Source organism: Passer domesticus, chromosome 12 (assembly GCF_036417665.1).
Source record: "Passer domesticus isolate bPasDom1 chromosome 12, bPasDom1.hap1, whole genome shotgun sequence".
NCBI lineage: Eukaryota > Metazoa > Chordata > Aves > Passeriformes > Passeridae > Passer > Passer domesticus.
Genome location: NC_087485.1, coordinates 6,482,528 through 6,508,424, shown reverse-complemented (window position 1 = coordinate 6,508,424; position 25,897 = coordinate 6,482,528). Strand labels below are relative to the sequence as shown.

The 25,897-nt window shown below is 52.0% G+C and overlaps 3 protein-coding genes across 5 annotated transcripts in view; 2 read left to right on the top strand and 1 right to left on the bottom strand.

Moving 5' to 3' along the window:
* The first annotated feature begins 2,841 nt into the window (after nucleotides 1-2,841).
* LOC135279598 (C-C motif chemokine 14-like) lies at nucleotides 2,842-4,396 on the top strand. The gene is made up of 3 exons (XM_064387057.1): nucleotides 2,842-3,201; nucleotides 3,608-3,719; nucleotides 4,072-4,396. Exons 1-3 carry the CDS (start codon nucleotides 3,135-3,137, stop codon nucleotides 4,175-4,177), a joined length of 285 nt encoding a protein of 94 aa, XP_064243127.1. The 5' UTR covers nucleotides 2,842-3,134; the 3' UTR covers nucleotides 4,178-4,396.
* Nucleotides 4,397-7,275: 2,879 nt separating this feature from the next.
* Nucleotides 7,276-8,994, top strand: LOC135279409 (C-C motif chemokine 3-like). The gene is made up of 3 exons (XM_064386809.1): nucleotides 7,276-7,535; nucleotides 8,235-8,340; nucleotides 8,671-8,994. Exons 1-3 carry the CDS (start codon nucleotides 7,469-7,471, stop codon nucleotides 8,777-8,779), a joined length of 282 nt encoding a protein of 93 aa, XP_064242879.1. The 5' UTR covers nucleotides 7,276-7,468; the 3' UTR covers nucleotides 8,780-8,994.
* An 857-nt stretch (nucleotides 8,995-9,851) lies between these two features.
* Nucleotides 9,852-25,897, bottom strand: part of RANBP10 (RAN binding protein 10) — a 65,974-nt gene continuing 49,928 nt past the window's right edge. For 2 of the 3 annotated variants that reach the window (XM_064387115.1, XM_064387117.1), the window contains 7 exons: nucleotides 24,038-24,146; nucleotides 22,958-23,106; nucleotides 20,839-21,034; nucleotides 19,380-19,504; nucleotides 18,413-18,558; nucleotides 17,816-17,927; nucleotides 9,852-16,587 (listed from right to left, as the gene is read on the bottom strand). In XM_064387115.1, the coding sequence (XP_064243185.1) occupies nucleotides 16,457-16,587; nucleotides 17,816-17,927; nucleotides 18,413-18,558; nucleotides 19,380-19,504; nucleotides 20,839-21,034; nucleotides 22,958-23,106; nucleotides 24,038-24,146 (968 nt within the window). In that variant the 3' untranslated portion in view covers nucleotides 9,852-16,456. The remainder of the gene's footprint in view (nucleotides 16,588-17,815; nucleotides 17,928-18,412; nucleotides 18,559-19,379; nucleotides 19,505-20,838; nucleotides 21,035-22,957; nucleotides 23,107-24,037; nucleotides 24,147-25,897) is intronic. The other variant, XM_064387116.1, reaches the window with a different exon arrangement.

Genomic DNA, 25,897 nt, shown 5'->3' with positions numbered 1-25,897 from the left:
GGAAGAGGCATTTCTCGGGGGTTTGCCTGGAGTGGGGAGCTGGCAGGAGCAAGAGGGGTGAGCTCTCAGGAGCTCTCATCCCAACCATCTCTCAGCCCCGTGCCTTTCTAGGTGGGTGCAGAAGTCAATGAAAATTTCCTGCTGCTGAGTCACCAGGCCAGAGAGGTCATCTGGGGGATAACGTAACTCTAAGGAAGCGAAAGCACTTTTGTTTTTCTAATTTCATTTCTCCTCTCCTTTGGAGAGGCAGGCGAGGAAGGAGGGGGCTGAGAAACCATCCAGGCCTGACAGGGTGACTCATTTCCCATCATTTCCCCCGGCAGAGCTGGCCCCAGCAGGGCTCTCTGGGGCTGCTCCTCTGGAGAGTTTGGGTGCCCCTGGGCTGTGGGTGGCACACGCTCCCTTGGCTTTGCTGGTGTTGGTGTCTGGCTGTGCAGGGAAGGACCTTGTGCCAAGGGTGTCCCTCCACAAGCTGAGCTGCAGCATCTGTCTGCTGCTTGCTTAAACTCTAGGAGCTCTAAAGGGCTCAAGGCTGAAAAAAGGAGCCTGAAGTCCTCATTAAGCATCATTTCCTCTGATTGCTGCTCCACACAGAAGCCTCTCCAGTGCAGAGCCTCCCTCACACGCCAGGTTCATCCTCCACTTAACCCTGAGGTAGTTGTTTGACCTCATTGGCTAGAAATGGAAAAATGTCTAATTTTCAGTGTGTTTGAGGAAGCTGACATCAGATCTATTATTTAACCTTCCTTAGCAAGATAAGGCCACTTCCAGTTTCGGGTGCAGGTGCATTGACCCGTGCCTCTTCTTGGCTGTCTTTGTGAGGGCTCCTGCATGCCCACAGAGAGTTTCTGCTCTGTCCCTGTGCCTGTGGACGAGCTTGCCCAGGGAGTTAGTGCAGGCAGAGCCTGGGGCAGGGCTCCTGGAAGGCACAGAGCTGTTGGAAGGCTGCACAGCCTTCCTGGAGCCTCCGTGTCGCGTGATGTGGGCAGAGCTTCCCTACAGGATGCAGCTCAGCTCACCAGCTCACAGCTCTGGGTGCTCCCCAGTGCCCGTCTGTAGGAAGAAGACTTTGGAAGACATTCTCATTTTTCTAATTTTAGAGTGTCTTTCCAGGCTGTGGGACTCGGCAGGGCTGTTCCTGGAATCACAGGGATTTTGGGAAGGAAGAAGAGAATCACCTTTGGTTTGTGGCTGTGTCCTGAGTCAATCAGGGCTTCTCCATGCAGACCCTGCAGGGAGCACCCCAAAGAAATGTGAAGGAGCTTTACAGGCAGAAAGGGTGAAGAGGGTTTAAAAAAGCCAGACAAGGAAGTCTCATCTTGTAAATGGAAAAGATTCAAAGTGACTGAGTAGAACAGAAGAAAGCAGGGAAAACTTATTCCCAACCCTCCCACCACCTCCTTCCCAGGTGCAGGATGCCTGGGGTTGTTTTCCAGCACAGCTGGGAGTGCTCAGTCACCCACTGGGACCCCAAACCCAGCTCGGGGCTGTTCTGCCCAACTCCTCTGTCCCCTCTCTGGCACCACAGCTGGCAAAGGCTGCATCTGATGTGTGCCCTCAGCCTCCCTCCTCCTGCAGAATAACAAGATTCTGTTATTTTTTTAAACAAGCACATTCTTCTGAGTCTGCTCAAGTGAAAGGAAAACTTGGGCCAGCAGAGGGGCTTTCCAGCACTTAAAACTCCATGTCTACACACCAGCCTTTCCCTTGCCAAAGTGAGAAAGAAGAAACACCAAAAGTTCTCCAGGGAGTTGTGAATCATCTGGCTTCTACAGACACGGCTTCAAATCCTGGGAAAAGGGAAGCAGAGCATCCCAGGCCAGATCTTGGGCCAGAAAATGAAACACAACTCTGCAGGAGCTCCTTAAGGTCCATCCAGAGCAGTGGATCTTGAGCCTCCATCAGCAAGAAATGTGTCTGAGGAAGCTGGGCTTGGGGAGCATGACCAGAGCAGTTCTCAGCATTGGGTGGTTTTCCTCCCAAATATTTTAAAGGGCATCCAGGGATGACAGTCCCAGGCACAATATCCTGCTCCAGAGAGTGGCTGGGGGGTGCCAGTGTGAAGAAGGGTTTGAGGTGGCCCCTTGGTAGCTCACAGGGAGTGAGGGAGGACTGTGGTGCCAGGGGATCTGCATGGCAGCTCTCTGCTCCAAGCATCCACTTAGAGTCTGGTTAAAAAGAGGGAAAGGTGAAAAAAGTGCCTGAGCTGAGCATGACTGGCAAGGACCTACAGAGGGGCTCCTTGGACCTCCAGAAGGGCTGAAGAAAGGGGAGCCCAGCACAGGGGGGAGAACTGTCCCCAGGTTAACACAGAGGGGCTGACCCCTTCCAGCAGGTCCCTGCAGGATCTGGGATGCCTCAAGGCTGTGGAGGGAGGAAGATGGTGGAAACACACCCAAAACCTCTGAACAGTTATTTTTCCATCCATTCCCCTCAGCCTGACTCCTGCCCTGCCCTGCAGCTGGGGCTCAGCCAGCCCTGTCCCCAAGGAAAGGCTCCACTTCCCCCCCTCCTCTTTCCCCCCTCACTGCCCAGTTATCAACAGGGATTTTTGATGGAAAACTTGGTTCCTCTCCACAGCACCAACATGGAATGGGATGCAATTTCTGCTGGTATTTGCCAACCTGCCCCTTTCAAGGCACAGAGGGCTGGTGGCAGCAGCAGTCACTGTGCTTCTGTTCAGTGCTCTCCAGGACTCACCAGCATCCAGGCATCTCCAGCACATTCCTGCTGGCTCTGGGCTGTGTGACCTGGCATGGGACACCAAGCTTTGCCTTTCCTGTGGCTATGAATCCCCTCTCTGAAGGCCCAGGAGCTCTTGAGTTTACATCTGCAGAGAGGAGGATTTCACTTCCTTCGTGACTTTCCCTGTGTGGGTGAACACAGAAGCTGACACAATTTATTTTGCCTTTCCAGGTACTGTCTGTCTGTAATCCCAATGACCCTACGTGACATGGAAATCCCCACGGGCTATGAACTGGAAGCTTTTCCCGGAATTAGGTTCAAATGGGAAAGGGATAACTGGGGAGGAGCAGAGAGTATAAATTGCAGCAGCTCCTTGCCTGAGCTCAGAGCTGAGCTGTCCCGAGGAGGCAGAGCAGCATCCTGCAAGGAAGAGCCCTCCCGGAGCCACCATGCTCACTGCAAGGAGAGTCCTGCTGCTGGCTGGGCTCCTCGCCCTCTCACCGTGCTCCCATGAAGGTAAAGCCCCTCGTGGGCCCCTGCTGCTGGCTGGGACCCAGGGCTGTCCGTGGGGAGGTCAGGAAGGAAAGCCCTGGGCAGGGCAGGGCAGGGCAGGGCAGGGCAGCACATCCTGGGCTGCAGGGAGGGATGGGGGCTGCTCCTGGGGCTTTGGCAGGGCAGCACATCCTGGGCTGCAGGGAGGGATGGGGGCTGCTCCTGGGGCTTTGGCAGAGCTGCTGCAGGGCTGGGTGAGGACCTGCAGCATCCTTCTGCCCCGGGAAGGGAGGAGGAGGCGCCTGGGGCTCCTCACGGCAGCATTTGCAGAGCCTGGGGGATGTTGTGTGCACCAGCCCTGTCCTGGGGGAAGCTCCTGAGGGCAGCTGCCTGCAGAGCCAGCCCCACCGTGCCTCTTTGTGTCCTGCAGCCCCTTACAGCCCAGCCGAGTGCTGCTTCGACTACATCAAGGGCGTGCTCCGGCTGGATTACCTCCTGGCCTCCTACTCCACCCCCAGGGAATGCTATTTCCCAGCAACTGTGTAAGTCCTGCTCCCTACTGCGGTGCTGTCTGCTGGGCTGTCACAGTTCAGTTCTTCTGCTCCATCTGGGGACAGGACAGGGACAGGTCTGTGTGACCTCCTTGTTTCCAGCATGAAGAGGGGAGGTCGTGACTGTCTGGGCACTTCTGCGAGGCCAGTTCAGCTCCTGAGGGCTCTGAGGGGCCCTGGAGGGGCTGGGGTGAAGGATGAGCTGCTTGTAGGGCACCAAGAACCCAGGGGCAGGCACAGGGACAAAGGGAAAGGGGAAAGGGTGCAGGGGAGGAGGATGGTGTGGGTGCGAGTGGAGTCACAGCTGTCATTGCTCACAAAGCTTCACCTCCACCCTTGGCAGGTTTGAGACCAAGAGAGGAGCCAAGGTCTGTGCAAACCCCGAGGAGAAGTGGGTGAAGAGAGCAGTGAAAATGCTTCAGAAAAAGAAGGAACTTCACAGCCCATGATGCAGAGGGGGTGCCCTGGTTGAGGCTGCCCAGCACCCTGCTGGAAGGAAGGTTTGCAGTGCCCCTCTCACAAGGGGTTAAGGCTGTTCAGCTCCTGGGAGAGAGCCCTGACCCCCCCGGAGCCCTGAGCTGCATCCACAGCTGGGCAGCAGCTCCTGGAGTGCTGCTGGCCCAGCCTGCACCTGCCTGCTGACCACAGACACAAAATAAACTTTATTGTGTGATACTGGAGAGTGGTGTCCTTTCTGCTCCCACTTTTCTTTCTGGGGCTGGCTCTTCCCTCTGGGTCTCAGGGCAGGAAGGGAGGGCATGGATGGGACTTCAAGGGAGCCCTAAAGGGGCTGGAGGCTCCTCTGGGGGTTTTTAGGTGCAGAACTGCCATCAGTTTCAGGCTGAGGTTTCAGCCTGTCCTTTTGCTGCCCCGTGGAGCAGCACAGCCTGTCTGTGCCCAGGCCTGTGGTGTCTCAGCTGGGCTGCAGGGGAAGCTTTCCCTGGCAGGAGGGACAGGCAGGGCAGCTGAATCACACAAGGCATTCCTGCACACATCCCCTGCCATGGAGAGCCCACCAGTGACCCCTGCCAGGCTTTGGGAGGGGGAGCAGAACTGGAAGGGCAGGAGTGAGGAAAGTCACGAGTTAAAGACAGGTTAATAAATAAAGTAGAACTGGCACACAAGCAAAGCAAAAGGAGGGATTAATTCTCTCCTTCCCATGGGTGGGCAGGGGTCCAGCCAGGGGGAGCAGAGCAGGGCTCCCTCACGTGTAACAGTGACCTGGGAAGACAAATGCTGCAACTCTGAACGTGCCCCTACTTCCTCCTTCTTTCCCTGTTACAGTCCAGTAAGGGGGGAAAAAGGAGAACCAACCAAAGAAAGAAACCTATCCAAAAAACCCATGCAGTGATGAAGAAACTTTCTTGCAGTGGCCCAGATGAAGCTGAGCCAGTCCCTTGTGCCAGCATCACAGCTCCTGGGGAAGGGGATTTTGGCAGCAGCAGCTCCAGGGATGCTTTCCCAGCAGAGCAGAGGGGTGACCCTGCCACGCTGCAGGTCTGGAACCTGAGGTGCCACAGGCACCAAGACCTGGAGAACTCTGGGTGCACCAGGAGAGCCTGCAGCCTGCAGAAGCCTCTTGAGCTGCTGCCTTGCCACTGCAGGAGTCCCCAGGCCACGGAGTCTCTGTTTGCTTGGGCTTGGTGCCCTCTCCTGACAGCTGTGGCTCAGGCACTGGCATTTATCACGGGCCAACAGTTCATGTTCTCTGATAAAGAATTAGCTTTGTGATTATCCACTCAAAACCCAAAGCATTTTATGAGTCAGACAATATTTCCCACCTCTACAGGTTTTTTTTTGTTGTTGTGGTTTTTTTTTTTTTAATTTTTAAATTTTTTATTTTTTTGGTCCGTGCCTATCTGCTTCAATTTCTAAACCAGGGGTTTTCCTCAGTCAGAAAATTTGTATTCAGTTATTAATTACAGTGAGGTTGGACACCCGTAAAATCCTCTGCAGAGTCTGTACCCCCTCTTCTCTCCACTTGCCTTTGCATTTGCCTGGGCAGAGGCTGTGCCACTGCTGGGGATGGCTCAGGAGGGGCTGGGAACACCCCAGGAGCTGCAGAGGAGCCTGGAGAAGACTAAAGCCAGACCCAAAGGTCCATGCTGGGGCAGGGAGGGAAGCCCAGTCCTCCAGAGCCTTGAGGAGCCTTTCCAGGCCTTCCAACATCCAACATGCACTGATTTCCTCCATGAAGAACAGACTGTGGAGGCATCTACTAATGCTTCTGGAGAGAATAAGCAGCCAAGGGAAAGGAGGAGCAACTGTGTGCCTCAGACAAGGCTGGGAAGGGAGCTCAGGGTTGGCACATAAGGTTTTCTGAGCCAGGAGATGCTGGCTGGCAAAAGTCATTAGCAGTTCTCCCTTAATTACAGTCGTGTGCTCTTAACCAGTGCCCCAGAGCTGGAGTGAGCCTGCTGGCCCCACGGGTCTGTGCACTGGGGATGGGCAGGGAGGGCAGGAGAAGCTGGGGGTGCTGCAGAGCCCACAGAAGGGGACTCTGGCTGCTCTGTGTCAGGCATTTTCCCCTGCAGAGCCCTGCCTGGGGACAGTGGCACCAGCACCCAGTGGGGCTGTGCCCAGCCCTGTGTGCCCCCCCTGCCCCGTGCAAGGCCAGCAGACCCCGTGGCCTGCAGACCATTTCTTCTGAACCAGCATTTTCAGCACATTAGATCTGTTTCCTTCTCCTTTCTCCTTTCAGAGAAGTCGTGCAGACATGAGATAATCTTCAAAGAAACCCATTTCCACCTTTCTTCCCCTCTGGGAGCCTTGGATTGATTGCCTCATCCCCCAAGCCACAGCCTGGCCCCTGCTGTGCTCCCACTCAGCACCACCCCGTGCTGGCTCCCTGCAGGACCTCACCTCTTCACACACAGCTGCATCTGCCCTGCCAGGGAGCAGATCCTGCATGGCAGCTGGGCTGGGGTCCAGCAGTGCTGCCACTGGGGTCTGTGCCCCCTGCCCCTCCTCACTTCAGTCCCAGCGCTGCTGTGGGAGCCAGAGGCAGCACAGGGGCTCAGGCTTGTGCTCAGACCAGGCTCTGCTCACACTCCCCACTGCCCCTTCCCTGTTTTTAACCCTTCTGTGAAATCTGCTGAACCCACCAAAAGCACCTCTGGCACCCCCTGCTCCAGGGTCCCTTCTGCACCAGTCCAGTGTGGCTTCTCCTGCCTGACATCCCATCCCATCCCATCCCATCCCATCCCATCCCATCCCATCCCATCCCATCCCATCCCATCCCATCCCATCCCATCCCATCCCATCCCATCCCATCCCATCCCATCCCATCCCATCGTGCTTTCCTGCCTGGCCCAGTGCTCTGTGTGCCCAGGGTGGCTGGGCAGGTTGGTTTGGATGGATCCATCACTGGCCTTTGGGCAAACCAACTAAACCCCTGAGACCTGTCCCTGCTCAGGGACTGTCTCTCCTGCTAGAAACAAACAGATGAGCCCTGGACTTGATGTCCTGCTTACAAGGGAAGATGGTTTTGATCTGCTTTCAGTTCCTAGAAGCTCCCTTGCCACGTCACGGCTCTTCCATAGAATGCAGAACTGCACCTCAAACTTTTCCACCCAAAAATAAACTGCAGAAAGCCCCTTGACCCTGGCTTCTTGGTACACCTCTGAATTTTTGGAAATGCAGCCTGAGTGGGCGGCAGGCAGAGGATAAATGGCAGTGGGGAGAGAGCCACAGCCACCAGGCAGGAGGCACAGGGGACAGGAGGAGCCAGCACAGCCACCATGCTGCCTGTGAGGACTGTCCTGCTGCTCACCCTGCTGCTCACCTTCTCCCTGCACCACGCCTCAGGTAAGGAACCTCAGGGGCTGCTGCTGCTGCAGGAGAGGGCTCTGAGCCCTGGGGACAGCCCTGGGGACCGGGGACATCCCACAGGGGTGGTCAGGCAGGAAAGGCCAGAGGGGAGCGGGGATGGTGCTGCTGGCAGGAGCAGCAGCTCCCTGGGCAGGGCAGGGCAGGGCAGGGCAGCACATCCCGGGATGCAGGGAGGCATGGAGAAGGAGCTGGGTGGTCCCAGGAAAGCCAGACCTGGGGACAGGCTGCAGGAGCTTGGAGGAGGCTCTGGCAGTTGTTCCCCAGGTCTCAGCTGGATGAGCAAGGGGGTGGCTGGAGGGAGAACATGCAGCTGTTTGGAAAGGGACAGTTTTGGACTGCAAACAGACTGTTTGCAGTGTACCAAAACACCCTGCAAGTTGTGCTCCAGCCTTGGAAAACCCCAAAACCTCATCCCCAGACTCAGCACCCTGACCTTAGTGTGTGCTCTGGGGGCTGCAGCAATTTGGGCAGTGAGGGGCCAGGTCCCTGGCTGTCCCCTGCCCCACCTCTGTCCACGTGCCTGTCCTGGGCTTGCAGTGTGAAGGGTGACAAACCCCTGCCACAGGATGCTATGGGAGCTGCTGAGGTGCCCCACAGCCCCTGTGCTGCTCCAAACCTGGGGGTGCCATTGCCTGGTGATGCAATTCACAACATCCCCTTCCCTCCTGTGCACAGCCCACTTTGCACCCGTGGAATGCTGCTTTAAGTACGCCCAGAAACGCATCCGACACCCTCAAAGCTTCTACGAGACATCCAAGGACTGCCCCCAGCCTGCAGTTGTGTGAGTATCCCAGGCTTTGCCCCCCATCCCAAATCTGGGATCCCAGATCTTTTCCTCCCCCATCCCATCCTGCCCCACAGGCAGGCTCTGTCCCAGCCAGGGGGGGCTGTGGTAGGAAAGCTCTGGGGGGTGGGCAAAGAGGGGAAAAATGGGTTTTAGTGTTTTCTGCTAATGCTAGTGGTGTGGGAAGGCTCAGACACTCACCATCAGCCCAGGAGGGCACAGGCTGCTGGAGATGGCTCCAAGCCTTGATCCTGGGTGGGGCTGCAAAAAAAATAATGTACAGGAAGGGTTCATGTTTTCACTCTTTTCCTCACTTTCTCATTGCAGGATTGTGGCTGCCAATGGTGACGAGATCTGTGCCGACCCCAAGAAGGACTGGGTGAATAAAATCATAAAACGGCTTCAAAACAAAAAAATAGATCCATCCAGCATCTGACTTGCCCATGCAGTCTTCCTGCCTCTCGAGGGAGCCAGCAGGGCTGGCAGCTCTTCTCCAGCGGGTGCTGTGCCGTGGGCAGGGCAGGAGCCCTGCTGAGCCCCGGCAGGGTCAGGAGTCACAGGGCCAAGGGGCTGCCAGCTCCCGAGCTCCTCCTGCTGTCACTGCCCTGCCACGATGTGCCTCTGGAGCAAATATTTATAATAAAGACTCATTGCCACAAGTTGCTGTTTCAACTTCTGATTCTTCAGACCAAGCAGCAGATCCTAACAAAGCCAGGGCTGGCTGCAAGCACAAAAAGCCTGTGCCACAAGCTCGTGTTTCTGCAGGAGCAAACTGTGCCTGGTCACAGTGTGCTTCACTGGCAATGTGACAGTGGAGCCAGGACCCATAGGTGAGGCTAGCTCACCCCCAGGCAGAGCTGTGCATCCTCAGGGCATGCTCACAGCCCCACGGGCTCTGCAGGTGCTCCAGAATTAAGGGGAGGGTTCTGGGAGAAGACACTGATCTGCCAAACCCTTAATACCTTGACAGCTTCCAAATGTGCTGGTGGTCACTGCAAAGTGACTGAGGGAGATAAGGAACAATGTCCACAGTGCTAGGAGGGTGAGGACACAGCCCCTTCAGCTGGACAGAGGTGTCCTGGCTGCCTGGCCCTCCACAGGAAGGGTGGGAGCAGGGTGGGATCCCAGACACCAAAACCAGGCTGCTGCTGGCCCATCTTCTCATGGGAGAGCTGCAAACAAGGGAAAACCTCAGAAAGGCAAAAGCAAGGAATGAGGCAAGGAATTAGGATCCTCAGCCTAAAGCTTCATCAGTATTTTATGCTCAGGGCTAGAAAACACTTCAGGGCTGTATTTTCTAGGACACTGAATGGCACAGGAAAAACATCCCTAATGACATTTTTGCCCATGAACTGTAAGCACATGGGAGGAAGCGATGGTGGAAGGGGAAGCTGAAACAGAATCAGATACTGGGGACAAACACCTCGAGGACTGTGCATGCCCTGTCAGAGGGGACACAGCCCTCCCTGATGAGCAGAGACTGACAAAGCACACGGCTCCACACTGGCTCTTGCACATGGATGTGTATTTTAATAAAAATAATTCTGTCAATATACAGCAGAATGTCGATTTCTTTACCATATTTCCAGTATATTTTCATAGGCTTTTTCTCAGTTAAAATCCACCCCCCCCGAGCCCCTTTTTTGAAGTTTTCATGCGAAGCATCAGATAACTTAATTCACAAATACTAAGCGTAGACTGAACCAATGTGCAGAGTTTGTGTAACGTCCACGTAGCCAATGTTGTACCAGAGAGGTGGAACTCCCTCCAAAGGCCTGGAGGAGCCCGGGGTGCACAGGGAGCTGTGCCCAGCGGCGGCCGCTCCTCCAGGGCTGCCGGGAAACCTCGCACCCCCTGCTCCAGCTGGGCATTTCATACCTGAGTTTTGAGCAACCAGCAGGAGAGGAGAGTTCACTGCGTGCTGGGCAGGTCCTGGGGCTTGCACTGCTGTGTGTGAGAGCTTCAGGGGCCGCAGCCTCCTCCTGCCTCCCCAGCTGCACAGGTGGGACCGAGACACGATCCCGATCCAGCGCCGGTGCAGTCCTTGGTCTGGAAGTCACCATATGTGTGATTTTCAAATTTTCTTTAAAATCTGGATTATCCCCAGAGCTGCTGCTGCTTCTCTTTTCTCCAAGTCTAAGCCTGTGAGAAGCCCAGCATACAAAAATCCCTCTGTGCTCCCTTCTGGAGGAAGGATGTGGCTGAAGTCCTCCCGAGCAAAAACGTCCAAGCACACCCCTGGATCCAAGTGGAGTGACCAGAGAAAAGGTGTCTGCCTGGCCATGGGACCTTCAGCAAGGAGCAGAGGTTTGCATGGCTTCCAGGAATGTTTCTGTGAGTGTGAATTCCACACAGGACTTGTGAGTTTCCTGCGAGCAGGAGAGTTAAGCTTCCCTCCTAGAAATAAAGAACTGTGTGCGCCTCAAGCCTGGATGATGCCCTGGCTTGCTGGACACTGCTCCAGCTCAAGCTGCAGGCTCTGAGCTTTGGTTTGGGATGTGGGGAGAGGGACAGACATGCCAGGTTCACTCATCCATCACCTGCTCCCTCTTGTTGCAGGGAAGGATGGTGGAGAGCAGCTAGTGCTGTATACAAGAGGTCTCCAGGCTCTCAACTCCTCCCTTTTCCTCCCAAATCTGCTGTAGCTGCCCTCACACAGCCCCAGCAACACTTCCTCCAGCTCTGCCCCACACAGCACACGGGACAAGGCTCACAGACAGCTCTGGATCTGACCAAGAACTGCTGGATTGCAGTTCCCTCCCTCACTCACCCCTCTGGGGCAGAAGGGTCCCAGCAGTACCCAGCACGTCCCCTGGCATGTCCCCACACAGAAACACCTTGGTACAGCTGGAGACCCAGCACCTGCTCTTCCTGCCCCTCCACTGAGGCTGCTCTCACACTGGCAGGGCTGGAAGGAAGATGCTCCCCTGCAAAGGGCTCTCCTGGGTGGAACAGGAGCCTTGCTCCTTCTCCCAGGCTGTCACCAGCTCCATGGGGCCTCACTGCCCCAGGACTGGAGTCTGAGGGACCTTTCTCTCCACCTGCTGCCACAGGACAGGTCAGTCTGCACTGCTTATGGGGAGAACTTCCTGATCCCATGTGGTGCCCCACACAGCTTCCTGGCACTGGCACACTGCTCTGCAGCCTGGCTGCCACAGGTCACCTTCTCCATCAACCCAGGACAGCAGAACTCTGCAGGGTGTGTCTGAGCAGCATGTGCTACATGCTAACACAGACAGGAACCAAAGCACAGCTGCAATCCAGCCCAGCTTGCTTTGCTGAAGGAGGAGATGTTCATCATCCCTGATTCCCAAGGTGGAAAATGGCACATTTTCCCTAGAACCTAGTTCCCTAGAACTACCTCCAGCACCTCTGGTTGCTCCAATTTTTCAAGGCAGCCTCAAGAACAAAGCTATTTAAAGAATGGTAAAGATGCCTTAATAAAATGTGAAAAACAAGGACACAGCTTGAGGACAGATTGAGATGTCACTGTGAAAAAGAGAAGGAAGGATATGGGAAGATCCTGGGTGTAAGTAATCATGAGGAATGATGCTCCCAGAGGGGCCCATTCTCCATGCCAGCCACAGCTGCACCTCCTGTGTCCAAATCCAGTGGGCAGCAGCACAGGGAGGACCACCAGGTGCTGGAAACAGAAAGAGGCTGTAGCAGCAGCCATCTTTCACCACACCTATCACACATCCCAAGGCAACAAGCTCCAGCTTTGGCTCCCATGGGCTGAGGGACAGCATCCACTGGACAAGCTCCCCTGAAGGGCTGGATGCTGTGCACTGCCCTGTGCCTCTCTGCTCTGCTGGCCACACACCAGGGCTCTGCTCCCAACAGACTCCAGAGGAATGGCAGATGGGTGGCAAAAAGGGACTGTCACACGTGGACCCACCCCTTTAGCAGGGCAGAACAAGCCAGGAAGGGCAGGTGGAGCTGCCACATCCATGCTTGCCACAGACATGAGGCACAGAGCTGGCCCTGGTGTGGAGCAGCTCCCACAGCACTGCAAACACCACTGTTGCCATGCAGCTGGGGAATACTGGGATTGTGGGAGGCAGAGAAGCAAGGAAGGATTGCTGGTAGCAGTAGGAAGTTTTCCCAAAAGTGGCTGGCTCTGGGAACACACTGCAGGATGCACAGGAATTAGATTGCTGCCCTCCTTGCTCACAGGAGAGCTTGACTGAGAGCTCTCTCAACCCTATAAGTCTTGGAATAGCTTTGGTTAAATACTTGCTAGGGTAGGCTCATGGAGCAGCAAGAGAAATCATCTGGAACAAGATGGTTCCAAGAGGAACAGCAGGAACAAGATGTGGCACCCCTGCTACAGGAAAGATATCCACAAACTGGAATGCACCCAGCAGAACCACTAAGATGGTCACAGGCTGGATACCAGGTGTATGAGGTGGATACTCCTCCAAGAAACACTTATCCCAGCTACTCCAGTGCATCTCACTCCAAGGTTCTCCCAACGTATTCTTGATGCTCTCACTCTCAGCTTGTGGGGGCAGCACAAACCCTTGTCCATGGGGAGGGAAGCCTGTGATGCAATTCAGCTCCACGGAGCTCTCTCCACAGAACCCCTGAAGGACACTTTAACCAAGGCTCCAGGTCTGGAGTTGCCAAAATGCTCCTCTCAAAAGGCCACTTAACAGGCAGGGCACTGGACTCACACCCAAAGCCTTGCAGGCCTGCCATCAGGTTCCACCAGGTCCCCTGTGACATGTTTTCCTTCTGCAAGGCCTTTGCTGCAGTGCCAAGGGCAGGAAGGTGGCTGGGGTGTCCAGAGCACAGGGCTGGAGTGTGTTTGCTGCTCTGGATCACAGCTCTGTGATTGTGATGGTGCCTCTGGGCTCATCAGGGACAGCTGAGACCCACTGAGTGTGGAAAAGGTTCAGTTGTGCCAGCATTCAGTGGCATTTCCCAGGTCCTGGGAAGGACACACAGCTGGAGAGCCTCTCCTGGAGCTGAGAAATGCTTGTGCAGGTCCAGCTGAATTCTGGAAAATCTCCCAGGCTCTGAAGGCAGCCTGAGTCAGCCACACCCCATGGAGTCCTGCACCAGTGCCACCAGCACTGCAACCAGGGCTGCAGCTGAGCCCTTGTCCCCTCAGAGGAATGGAAAGCAGCAGTTTCCCCTGCAGCTCCACAGTAAAACGTGGCTGCACTGAAGGACTCCTGGGAGCAGTGACCAGGTTGCTTGAGGCACTTGGAATAACAAAACCCAAATCATTTTTATAGAAGTAACTTTTGAATTGCCATGTAGCCTCTGGTTAGTGTACAGCCACATTCAGTGTTACAGACTCCATTTTAGCTCTGTTTTTAAAAACTACTGCAATAATCAAAGTTTCAGCTAACATGAACCATCAAAGAGCAGCCAGGGTGATTCAAAGGCAAGAGGCTTTGAAATACAACCTGAGAAAACCACATCAGAAATCCCATCCAGGAATCAGGGGTAGGTTGGGACCTACATCCCACCACAAACACACTTATCTTCCCCAGTCTGAGTCATGGCCACATTAGTCAGAATCTGAGTACAAGAAGCAGAAACCACTCGTGAAACCACCAGAACACTTGAAGTAAATTAAAAAAAACCAAATAACATCCATCACATACTTCTTGGCACCAAAATAACCAGATATCTAGGAATATCTCTTGGTTTTTGGTAGTGAAAACAAAATAAAAAAAGGACAGTCAGGACTCTAGGACAGTCAGCAAAGCTTTGCTGAGAGACCAAATGTCATTAACATGACACATGATGAAGAAACTTGGCTTAAAGAAACCACAAAGAGAAGGAATTGAAAAACCTCAGAAAGATAAAGATGGTGCTGCTATGAAGATGAGAGAGGTCTCACTGCAGCCAGGCTGCTCCAAGTGGTGACCAACAGCAGAGGCAAAGCAAGGTCCTGGAGTGCTTCAGCCTCAGCAGCCAGAATCAGCCCAGCAGTGTGCTCTCAGTCTGAGTGTGAGGAATGGAAACCTGCAGGAGAACCCACCAGGCAGAGCTCACCTGCTGCCTTGGCACGTCTGGGACCTGAGGCTTTGGGAAGGAAACCTCTCACTGAGTTATCTCTGCAGAGCTGCAAGCAGCAGATGAGCTTTCAGGCACATGAGCTGCTCCTGGAGAAGAGCTGGAAGAGAAGCCCCAGACTGGCAAGTGGAATTCTGCTTGGAGCAGCTCTCTGCCTCTGTCTCCCTGGAAGAAAGGCTGTGGTAGAGCTCCCCCTGCTTTTGCAGCTGTACCAATGATCTGACTGAAGTATCTCCTGCAGTTCTAAGCCACCTGCTTCTCAGACCACTGCCCCTACACACTGCACACCTTCACCAAAAGGCAGGGATAAGCTCCCAACCACCTCCAGCACCATCTGCACATTCACTGCCACAGCCTGCCCTGGCCCCCTGCTCTGCCTTGATTTCAGACCTCATGTGCCAGCTGCAAATCCATCCTGCAAACCCAGAAAATCCTTAAAGCTTTGGGCTGCTGCTACTTTTCCTCTCAGTGGCACACAAACTCTCTTGGTGCTTGAAGCCCTGGCACAGGCTAACCTCCATTTTAAGGACAAACCTCAACAAAACCTGTTCATCTTTCATTGACCTTCCAAAAGAAAAAATTCCTGAACAGCAGTAAAATTCATGTTTGGTTTGAGCTCCCTTGGGTCCTCCCCAGAGGTACTGACCTAAAATTAATTTGGTGCAGCACCTGCCAGGCTGAACCTGCCATCTCCTAAAGGTACAGCAGAGGATGCAAAGCACACAGTGCTGCCAGGCAGCCTGGCCAGGTAAGAGAACACCCTCAGAAACACTCACAGTAAACACATTAGTCCATTCTACTCAGAGGTTACTCCCCCACAGATCCTTGCTGGCCTCTTTTGGGACTGGAACTTCAACAATTATCTTAATAATCCCTAAAGAAACACTGCTGCTCCTTTCTGAATGGCTCAGGCCCCACAGAGCTGGTACTGACCCCAACCTGCAACCTGACCTCAGCCTGTCCCACCTGCAAGGACAAGCACAGCTCAGCCCAGGTTTCTCCAGACACTTCCAAAATGCAGAAGTGCTCATTTAGATCAGTGTTACAGAGATGGGAGAGAGCAGGAAATACTGTTATTACTGAGTTAGTGTCAGAGCCCTCCTCCATGGAGAAACATGGGGGATTTGTTATTCAATTAAAAATTGTCAGCCCACCAGGGCATTGCCCACGGATGGTTCTGGCCAACTCACACGACCTGGTTCTACCATACAGCAGCAGATGACTTCATATTCATCAGTCCTGTCCCTCCAGCTGTTCAGAGAGCTGGATTTAACTCTTTCTCAGGGCTGTGAGATGCTTCTACAGCACAATCACCAATGCAGGCAATGTTAATCTTCTACTCCCACTCACAAAGCCAAGACTGAGAGCCTTGGGCTCGAAGAGAGGCACCATGAAGGACCAGGCTCCTCCAATTTCCATCACTAGTGTGTGACAGGACCTACCTCACCCAACCTCCTGAGGGGCTGTATGGTGTGTGTGGCTGGGACCGAGTCTGTGGGCAATAAATACATCAGTGACTTTGTGGAGGTGGAAGAGACCTTTTTAATAAACATGATTCAAATAAAATTAAAAAAAAAATCCCTCTGAACTGCCACTGTGAGAAGAGTTCGGATTACTAGCACGGATGATGCTGTATGTGCACGATGGAGGGAGAAGGGAAGAAAAGAACAAGCTGTCACCAACTTGATGAGCTTCCTCAGTAAATCAGCATAAACCAGCTCAGCAAAACTCTCCAGATAAAATATTGGTGGAACCATGAAGAAACAACTCAAATCAAAACAAAAAAAAAAAAAAAAGAGAAAAATCCCTACATCAGAAGGTGCTACATTAGAATAACCAGCGAAATACCGAGCGCCGCTGGAGCCGCAGCAAGGGCAGGGAGATGGGTCAGACCTGCCGGGCTCCCCGGGCTCAGGAGCAGCCACACGCTGAGGGCCTCACTCAGTCCTTGCACGGGCAGTGTGTGTGTGCTACAGGGGTGGCAGGGAGGTCGGGCTATCGGACGAGGTGGTGGTGCAGAGTGGCAGCAGCACAGGGGGAAGGGCAGCACTCCTCGACGGCAGCTCCGTCCCGCTCGCTGTCAGTGCAAATAATCGTCTACTCTGGCAAAGGAGCAGGAGCCCAGGCCCACGCGAGCCATGAGCCGCAGACACTCCGAGGCCTGGCCCAGGGCGAGCATCAGCGGGGGCTGCTTTGGCAGGTTCTGAGATTCTGTGGGGGCAGAGAAAAGAGCTGTTCAGAGGAGGTTTGGCTGGTGCTGGCTCACCTGCGCTCAGGCCTCTCTCTGTCCCAGCTGATCCCTGGCAGAAGGTGCTGGCTCTGCAAGGAAGCTGCTCCCAAATACTGCCAGCTGCGTGCTGCTGCTGCTGCTGCACTCACCCCACCACCCATGATACATCCCACAGCTCAGCAGGGCCTTTGAGAGAGTGCTGCTGTGCTGGCCAGAGCAACAAAAAGGCAACAAAGCTGCTGCTGATTGCTACTGCTGATGCTATTTGCCAGAAAACCCTTAAAACATGAGATAGCAAAGCATGGAGGAATTAGGAAAGGCAGGAGAATCTGGTCCCAGCTGGGAGGCAACCTCTCCATTTCTGCCACTTATGCAAGGCTGTACAGCAGCCCAGGCCCTGCATGAACTCACTCCCTCATCACCATGCCTTTACAGACATGTTTTCTGAGGGAACCCTCTGCTAGCTGCTAACCTGTGTGATGAAGCATGTCCAGACATCACAATTCCCTGGTGACAGCCCTCAGCAATTTGTTCATGCTCCTCAAGCAATGGACAAACAGCTGCTGACAGTCAGGGGAAGGGACTCTCCTTCCCAAAACATTCAATTTCTGTTCCTCTGCTCAGCCAGAACATGAGCCCTCATGGGCATGTCCATCAAGTTGTTCCTTTCCCCAGAAGATAATCTCTAAATCTCCTTCTGGAACATTCAGTGTGAGATGCACAGAACCCACAGGAAATCTGCCTGGGCACAGGGAGCCAGACTGGGCAGAGGATGCAACTGCATTCCCTCCTAAAAATAGGATGATACCAGGGCTGAACTCTGCTAATCCATACAGCTGGAAAAGAACCCTGGTAAAGTCTACAAAATTATTCAGGTGGGTTCAGAGCATGAAAGGAGAGGGGCAGGAAATGTACCAAAGAGATCTCAGTTTCTTCAGTGAGCAGGGGAGGAAAATCCTGAAGTGCATCCTTGGGAGCAGCATTGAGGAATATGCAAGGAAGGGAGTCAAAATGGGAGGGCATCAGGGGATCTGTTCTGTGCAAGCTTCCCTCCTACTCCCCTTCCTGCACTACTGCCCTGACAGTCCCCAGCAACAGAAAGAAAGGCCAAAGCTAAACACAAGTATTTCTGACAGGCTTGCCTGCCACAGGACAGCCCTTGAGAGCAGGTATGTCTGGGGAAACACTCCCACAGGAACCAGATCTTACCCAAAATAGCACTATTGAGAGCAGCACACACAGGTTCCCTCTGGATGGGGTCCAGCTGTTGGCCAACAGGGCAGTTCCAAGGGTCTGAGTAAGCTAACAAGCTAAAGGCATCCTGTGAGGGAACAGAAAGGAACAGTGAGATCAGGCAGGGCTGCAAACACACAGGAAAACCACCAAGTCCAGCTGGGGCACCTCCTGCAGTCACCATGGTGACAGGTGCCTACCTCCTGAAAAGAAATGACCTTTTTCCTCTTGGCAGCAAGGGACCACAGTGGGACATCAAAACAGTGGCTTAAAGAGGGTGCCCCCTCCACCTGGCAGGGAAGCCAGCATGGGAAGGCAGGTGGAGTGTCTCCTGGAGAGAAAAAGAGCATGCAGTTGCTCCAGGAAGCCAGGCAGGAGCTGTATTTCTTCCCTCTTGTGCTGAGAACTGGGTGTAGATGCTCTACACTCATGTTTTGATCTGTGATTCCCATGTAGGTCCCTTCTTGCTCAGCAGGTGCAGAAGTGGGGGCTACTCAGGTGTCTGCAAGGGAACCCACAAGCCCAGAGCTGGCCCAGAGAACTGCTGCAATGCAGCACAAGGTCCAGGCTTACCTGAAGCATCTTTTTGTGCATGGTGTTCTTCCCATACTCTCTGCAAAGCTGCTCGCTCAGGATCTGCAGCTCCCGTCCAAACTGGATCATTCTCTCTGTGGCAGCGTGGTTCCCTCCACACAGCTGCCTCTGGGGGCAGCTGTCTTCTAAGGAGAAGCAGTGGAGAAGGAACAATCAACTTGCATTCCCCACCAATGCCCACTGTGTGTCAGGATACCCACAAACTCCCTTCTGGAGCAGGTAGCTGCTTCCTGCCTTGTTTATCCTGGTGAAGTTTCCTGTGATCCCTGCCCTACAACAGCCAGCAGTGGACTTGTCACAGTGCCTGGTACATACAGGGAAGATCTGAGCTCTGTTTAACTACCTAGAAATCAAGTGTCCTGATAAAATCCTGGCAGCTTGCAACTCCAATCTGTTACCCTTTCATGTGTGTGAACAGGGCATATAACCCAGAAAGCCCTGGTCTAACAAATCCTGGACTCAGAAAACTTCCAGTCAGAGATGCCAACACCACCAGCTTCCCAGTGTTAGTGGCCACAGGAGCCTTTATAACTGCATGAATCAGTTTCAGAGGCAGTGTAGCTGCTTCATCTGCTCCCTCCTGGCTAAAGCACCCACAAGACACTCAAGGCTGCCAGTTGTGCTGAGGCCACCCTGCAGCTGGACATCACCAGCCTGGCACAGCCCAGCTCAGCTCCCCAGCAGGCAGGCACTTGTGCCAGGACTGCTCTGAGCTCAGTTTCATGACCAGCATGGAACAAACCTTTGACTCCTATTGTTTTCCCTGCTCCAAGATACCACCAGCATTGCTGGGTGTCTAGGAAAAGCCAGACCTAGTTTTAGCTCCAGGACAGATTAATTTCTCCCATGAAGCAGGCACTTCATTCACTGAAGCAGGCCAAAGTACATGCTTTTTCCCCACAATTCAATCAGTTTTAGCTTCTGACACCAGCTCCTGAGGACCTACCCATGCTGGACTCATCTGTCTGCAGGATCTCCTCGTGTTTGTAGGTGCCATTCATTATCCTGGTGGAGGAATTCTCCAGGACTCCGTTGGGGTAATGCTCAGCCTCCATTTCCATCTCGCTGTCACTGAGGTGAGAGGGGGAAAGAAAGGTCAGATGTCTAAATTAAAAAGGGAAGCAATTAAGAGCTTATGTGCCAAACAGTGCCCAGCAATGACCAGCACACCAGAAAAGGTGCCAGCTGGACTACAGGGAGCCAGATGCTCCAAGTCAGTGCAGCAAAAATTGTTGCAGTTGAACACAATTTATTAAACAGGTTCCCTAAGAGCCTGTCATAATTCCAGGTGCAGAACATTTTGCATTTTCCCTTCAGGAAGTGGTGATCCTTGGGTAGTAAACAGCAGCCAGGTAACAGATAACACACTCAGAGACTGCACAGGAGGGAAATCTTGCCTATGATACATCCCCAGTCCTTGCCAACAGTGCACCACTGAATACTTAAATGTCCAAGACAGCAGGCTGACTGAGACTGCTGATTAACTACTGATTAACTGAAATTATAAGATCTTACTGGAACTTGGGCTCTACATTAAAAAAAAAAAAGAATGACAAATCCAGCATCATTAAATGATTCTGGTAAATTGAGTTTGAACAAGTGTTTCTCACTCAGTTACATGCTAGGTGGCTCTCCAGAGGTCACAACTGAGCCTACAAACTGCCCTGCAAGCTGTGCTCAGCACAGCACTTGAAGAATGATTGCCAGCTGCAATTAGCACGAGATTCTTTTAATCACAGTGACACCCTCTGCTCCACTGAGGCTTTAGACAGCCCTGCAACAGCAGTGTGGAGAGTGAGCCCAAAGGAAGCTCAGTTCTCACCACAGCTCACTCTGCTCCACACTCCAGAGCAGGCAGCAGTGACTGCACTGAACTGCTGGATCACTGTGGCTTCTTGAGAAGGGAGGCTCAGTCTGACCTGCTGTCACAGCATGGAACAAATTACTGCTGGCTCAGAGGCTCACCTGGAAGGAACAGGGCAACAGGCAGCCCAAGGAAATTACACAAGAGGGCACTGCACCAAGCCACTGTGGCCTGAGCTGCTGCCTCCCACAGTACAGGGCAGGAAAGCTGCTCAGCAGGAACAAGGGCCTGGCTGAGGCAGCAGAAACAACACCAGGCTGACTGGGGAAGCTTCTGGAAAACTATCACACTGGAATTCAAAGGCATCAGTGTAATGGGACAGCCTGGTGCCTGAAACAAGAGCATCATAATATTCCTTATGATATGAACCTCCAAGCTTGAGCCACAGCAGGTTTGTGTCTGCTGGGCATAGCAGTGACCTTGCAGATAACAATATTGCTCAAAAGGGCAGGACAGATGCCCTTCTGGCTCCTTAGAAAGCAGACTGACATTTTTCTCACCATCCCACCCCCCTCAGGTGTCTCCAGAGGAAAAACAATACCTGGTTTCTTGATTACTCGTACTACTGTGCTGCTGAGATTTGGTAGAATCTGTAGAATTGGACTCCGAGTAGTTCACAGATGAAGGGGAAGAGGAGGAGGAAGATGAAGATGATGAACTCAGTGCTGGGTATTTACTGTGACTCTGTTTGCTTTTTGTGGACATGACTCCATTACTACAGGTTGGACTATCTGCTCCTAAAAGCCAAGAAGAAAGAAAAATGAGACCAGACTGACAATGTCACCCTGTTGTGAAGCCAAGAGTTTAGCAGGAGAAAGGAAGAAAGCAAAGTAGGACTGCAGGTCTTAAACTATGGTTTATCATTCTTAAATTCAATGGGGTTCAGAGAAGACACAAATGAATAAGAAAGGAACCCCACTGCTCACCAGCAACATCTGAGCTTCATGAAGTTCTAAAAATGAGCTGTAAATTAGAGATTGGCAGAAACAGGTCACAAGTACAGAAATTACTGTTGAAGGCAGAACTGCCCAGGCTTTCCACAACCTATCTAAAGTCAGGGATGTATGTGATTCACACAACACTCAGCAAATAACAGCAACTCTCCTAAAGAGCACAAGCTAACCTTCCTTGCTCAGGAGAACAGAAACCACTGAGAGTCAGGGTTGAAATTTCACCTGCTCCTCCACAAAAGGTGCTTATCAAGCTGCAGAACACACTGACACAAGACACAAATTCATTACCACAAGTTTTATATGGAATCAGAATTGACAGGGGCTAAATTTTCTAAAATAGAAAAACCTCATTATGGGCTTGTCTTCTTCATATATTCTTCCCTAGGCAACCAATACTGATCACAGGACCTTGGCTAAATGATGTGACCTGGCATGGCTGTTCTCCAGAAGTGATGGTAATATATCCAAATAGACCAGCTGATCCCACAATTATGTTTACAGCAGGGAATGTATTTCTTTTTTCTATCACAGCCAACACAAAGATTCAAATTGGCTGTTTTGTGTGTTTTTAAGAAAAAGACAGAGCAGCTTGTTCACAACAGTTCTGCTTCATCTCTGAAATGTGCTCTGATGAAATTATCACTCTTTTGAAATAACAAGGTCTGACAGAGAACTGTGGAAGGTGGTGTCCATGTGTAGAGACAAATATATATATATATATATGTATATCTATATCTATATAAATGCTGCCTTGCACTGCAAGTTGCAGGTGTAAACATGGGTACTACCAAAAGCTTTTATGGACTGATGGGATCATTCTGGCTATCTAGTCAAAGAAATACACCCAGGGCTTCTCACAACACAGCAGAGGAAAACAAAGATACTGGCTTGGAAAGGTGAGTGACAGCTTGGAACTATTCAAGTAAGTGTCTACCTCTTCCTTAAATATTTGCCTGTCCATAGTTTGTCACATGCAGCAGTGGGAATACCAACCCAAAACACACTGTGAGCAGCTCACAGCTCAGGGAAGCAGCTCAGCCTGTTTCCAAGGGCTCTGCAGGTCATTTCTCCTGGCTCGTTCCATCTCCAAAGCTACAGTCAGTAATTACCATGGGAAGATATCTCAGGTGTCCTCATTTATCTTGTTCTTTCCATATCAAAACCTAAAGTTTAATTTCCCAAACTCCAAAGAGCTGATGCTCCAGAGCTGGGTTTTACTGGAACAGAACTGTTCCCTTCTGACATGTTTAGAGCTTGCAAGGTAAAGTCCATGGGATAGGAAGAAGCTTTTGTGCAGTGCATCCCCCTGACCTTTTGCTTCATTGGCAAAGCAGCTTCTGCTCAGTTCTTTCTGGAAAGCAATTATTTTGCAGACTCCAAGGTACAGAAAACAGGCTTTGCTTTCCAGACCTCCTCTCAGCACTCCATCAGTGAAACACTGAGTCACAGGTGGCTGCAGTAGAAGACTGCCTTCAAAAGCTTCTTTATTCTGAAATAAACCTGCTCTGCAGACAATTGTAGAAAATAGCTAATGCAAAACCAATTCTGTGACAGTGGAGAGACACCCACAGTAAAAGAACATCCCCTCAGCTGGGGAAGGAAAGGAAAGGAACATTTCAGAGAATAACACACAGAAACAGCAGGTAATGTCAGACACCACCCGATCCACATCTGCTCTCCCCATGTGGAGCCACAGGACACACTCACCAGTGCTGTGAAGGTGTGAGTTGCTCGATCCATGCCTGGGGCTGAAGCTGGGGGAGCCGGGGTAGCTGTCCTGGGAGCGGGGGCTGCGGGTGCCGAAGCAGCGCACCTCGCTGTCCGTGCCGTTCACCATCTCCACGAACTGCCGGCACCTGCGTTCATGGGAGCAAAGGGACAAGGGGGGGCGTGACAGCCGGCCTGCCCTGCACTCAGCCCGCCCTCTCAGCCTGCCCTGGGCCCCACTGGGCAAGCCCTAGAAACCTTCAGAAAGATTTCACACTCCTGGTGCCTTTGTATTGTGAGTGCTCTGATGATGCTGCGGAGGAAGGAGTTTGGAAAGTTCATTTTTGATGCTAATGGATGTGGAGATATTTCCAAAAAAGCAAGTTTAACTTTACTGTGCTAAGAAAAGCTGTTCTTTTGCAGCTTTCACCTCCAGCTCTTCTGCAGGTACTCCAAAATTCAATTGTGGAGGGTTTTTTTCAGGGACAGGGTACTACATCTGTCAAATACCATCATTCCTTCACTACTCCATCAACTGGTGGTCAATGGAAAATAAAGAAGGAGGAGTAAAAAATGCAATATCCACAGTGACAGTGAGGACAGCTCCTCATTTAGCTTTACTGGGAATTGTCCTCATATGTCTCAGAAGTCTGGGGAGAGCCACTCTGTGCAGCTGGAAGAACTGGGACACTTTAATTCCTTTAATCTCTACCCCAGACAGCCTTTTCCATACATCTGCCTTTCTAGGAACCTTCACAGAGACTGACAATGCTCCAGCACTGCAATATTTCCACAAGGGCTATAACAGAACCCCTCTGAAGGAATTTCTGGCAGTCAGCAGGATTAAAACTCACCCACCTATGCCTGACCTCATGAGGCAAAGGTATACTGGGTCTGAGCAGCAACAAAAGGGGTACATCTATGGTGCTACAAGCACTGTGCAAAGGACTCCCAAAGGGGGCTCAGACAGTGTGAATTCAGAGCAAGGCGTGCAGCCAGACTGGATGTTTAGACAGGTTCTTATTCCCTCCTTCATTTACACATTTCAGCATTAGAGAGCATAAAGCTTTTCATACTTACTTTAACATGAAGAGCAGGTTGGGGTTATGTTCTAGGAGGCCAGGATAGAGCTGCTGGGTGGCTTCTATAGCCTCTCCCACTCTGCCTGCTAATACTAGCTTCTGTATTCCTGAAAGCAAAAGGAGACCTGGTGACACACAGGACCAGCCCACAGGAACAGCGAAAAGATCTGTCTCCTCCATTCCATCCAGGTCCCCAGGACCACCTTGCACAAAGGCTTGGGAGAACTGGAGATCACATTTGATTTATTATGGATTAGGGGGAGGAAAACCCTGTGAAAATGTGAAAGGATTTTTGGTAGACAAAAACCATCAAGAGTAGAAGGATCTGAAGGATGAAGTAAGTGGGTTGGGGTGCTCTTTAGTCACAGAGCTCTGCAGCAATGGAAACAAAAGCAGGACATGCCAACTGGATGGAAACAAGGAGGCTGCTGGGGAAGAGACAATTTCAGAGGGCAAGTTCCCAGGTCACCCTCATACTACATTCTCTGTCTGGTTCAAGCTTGGAAGCAAACATATGGCTCAGTATGAGATAAATGGAGTACTCTTAAAGGGTCTGTGGTCTTAAATCACAGCACTGCTTCCACAATATTCCTACCACTAAGCAGAAGTAACTATAACCACAAAACCATGTTTTGAATAAAGAGAAGTACCTGCTATTGACTACACTAGAAACAGCTCAGTGATTTGTACACTTCTAGGAGGTGCAAAGACACAAGGCAGAAGACACTTATCATGCTTGGTGTTCATGTCCCATGTATGTTCCTCCAGCAGGTCAGAAGACACAAGTGCAAGACTCAACTCGAGATCCCTGAAAGCTCAGAGAAGCTGCTGATCTGCAGAGACTCACATTTCTTTTTTCTAAGTGTACTTAGAGATAAAAATTAAATGTACTTAAAACTAAAACAGCATAGTTTATTCCAGCACTCCTTATGAACAGCAGAGGGAAGGTTTGGAACGGCCCACGAGGTGCTTTGCAAGCAGGGCCTCTCATAACAACAGGCTGTGGCTTTCGCAAAGTGTTGGAGCAGTTGGAAGCCCAGTCTGGTAAATCTTCATTAACAATCCCAGTAACAAACTGCAGTGACTTGTCTCGTCTCCCACTTCTCAGTGTCTATCTGGTTGTTATTATAGTTGAAATCTGGAACCAAAGCCGTGGCTCTCACACCAACACAAGAGCTCTCATTTCACTCTCTTGCACGTCCATTTTCTCGTCTCGCTGCTTCTGACAGCTCTGCTTTGCCTTGTTTGGCAACTCTCACAGATGTCATTCCCTTTTATATTTCCCCCTCTTTTTGTTTCCCCATCTGTGTTTTCCTCACACCTTTTATTCAAGGCCCAACTTCAGGGCTCTGTGTTCCTGCCTCCATCTGCCTTGTCACCTGTCCTCAGACAAGCGAGCCCGCAGCATCTCGCGTGCCTCCCGTCAGGCTCTGCCACTTAAACCCACACCACTGGGAGCACTGGCTGGGGTCAGGGTTGCATAATGCATGACCTGGAAAGCACAAAGCCCATCAGCACTAACAGGCAGCAACTGTGAGTTATTTAAAAGCAGAGTCCCCAGATGAACCCGAATGCTGGCTAAGCACATGCAATGTATGGAGAGCAAGCCACAAAGGGGCACAATGCTCTGATACGTAACAGTCACACGAGAAGCAGTTCACAAAGGGAAGGCAAATGTACAGGCATGTGGCCTGTATTCAGCAGCCAGGAGAATGCAGAAAATACACCAATGTTCTGCCACTCTGCAGGCTGAGCCTGTGAATAGAAATGTTTAAAAAAAAGGTACAGCAGGAGGAAGCTGCAAGCCTTATTCTGCAGGACCAAAAGCGCTGACAGCCCTGCCAGCTGAGAGATGAGC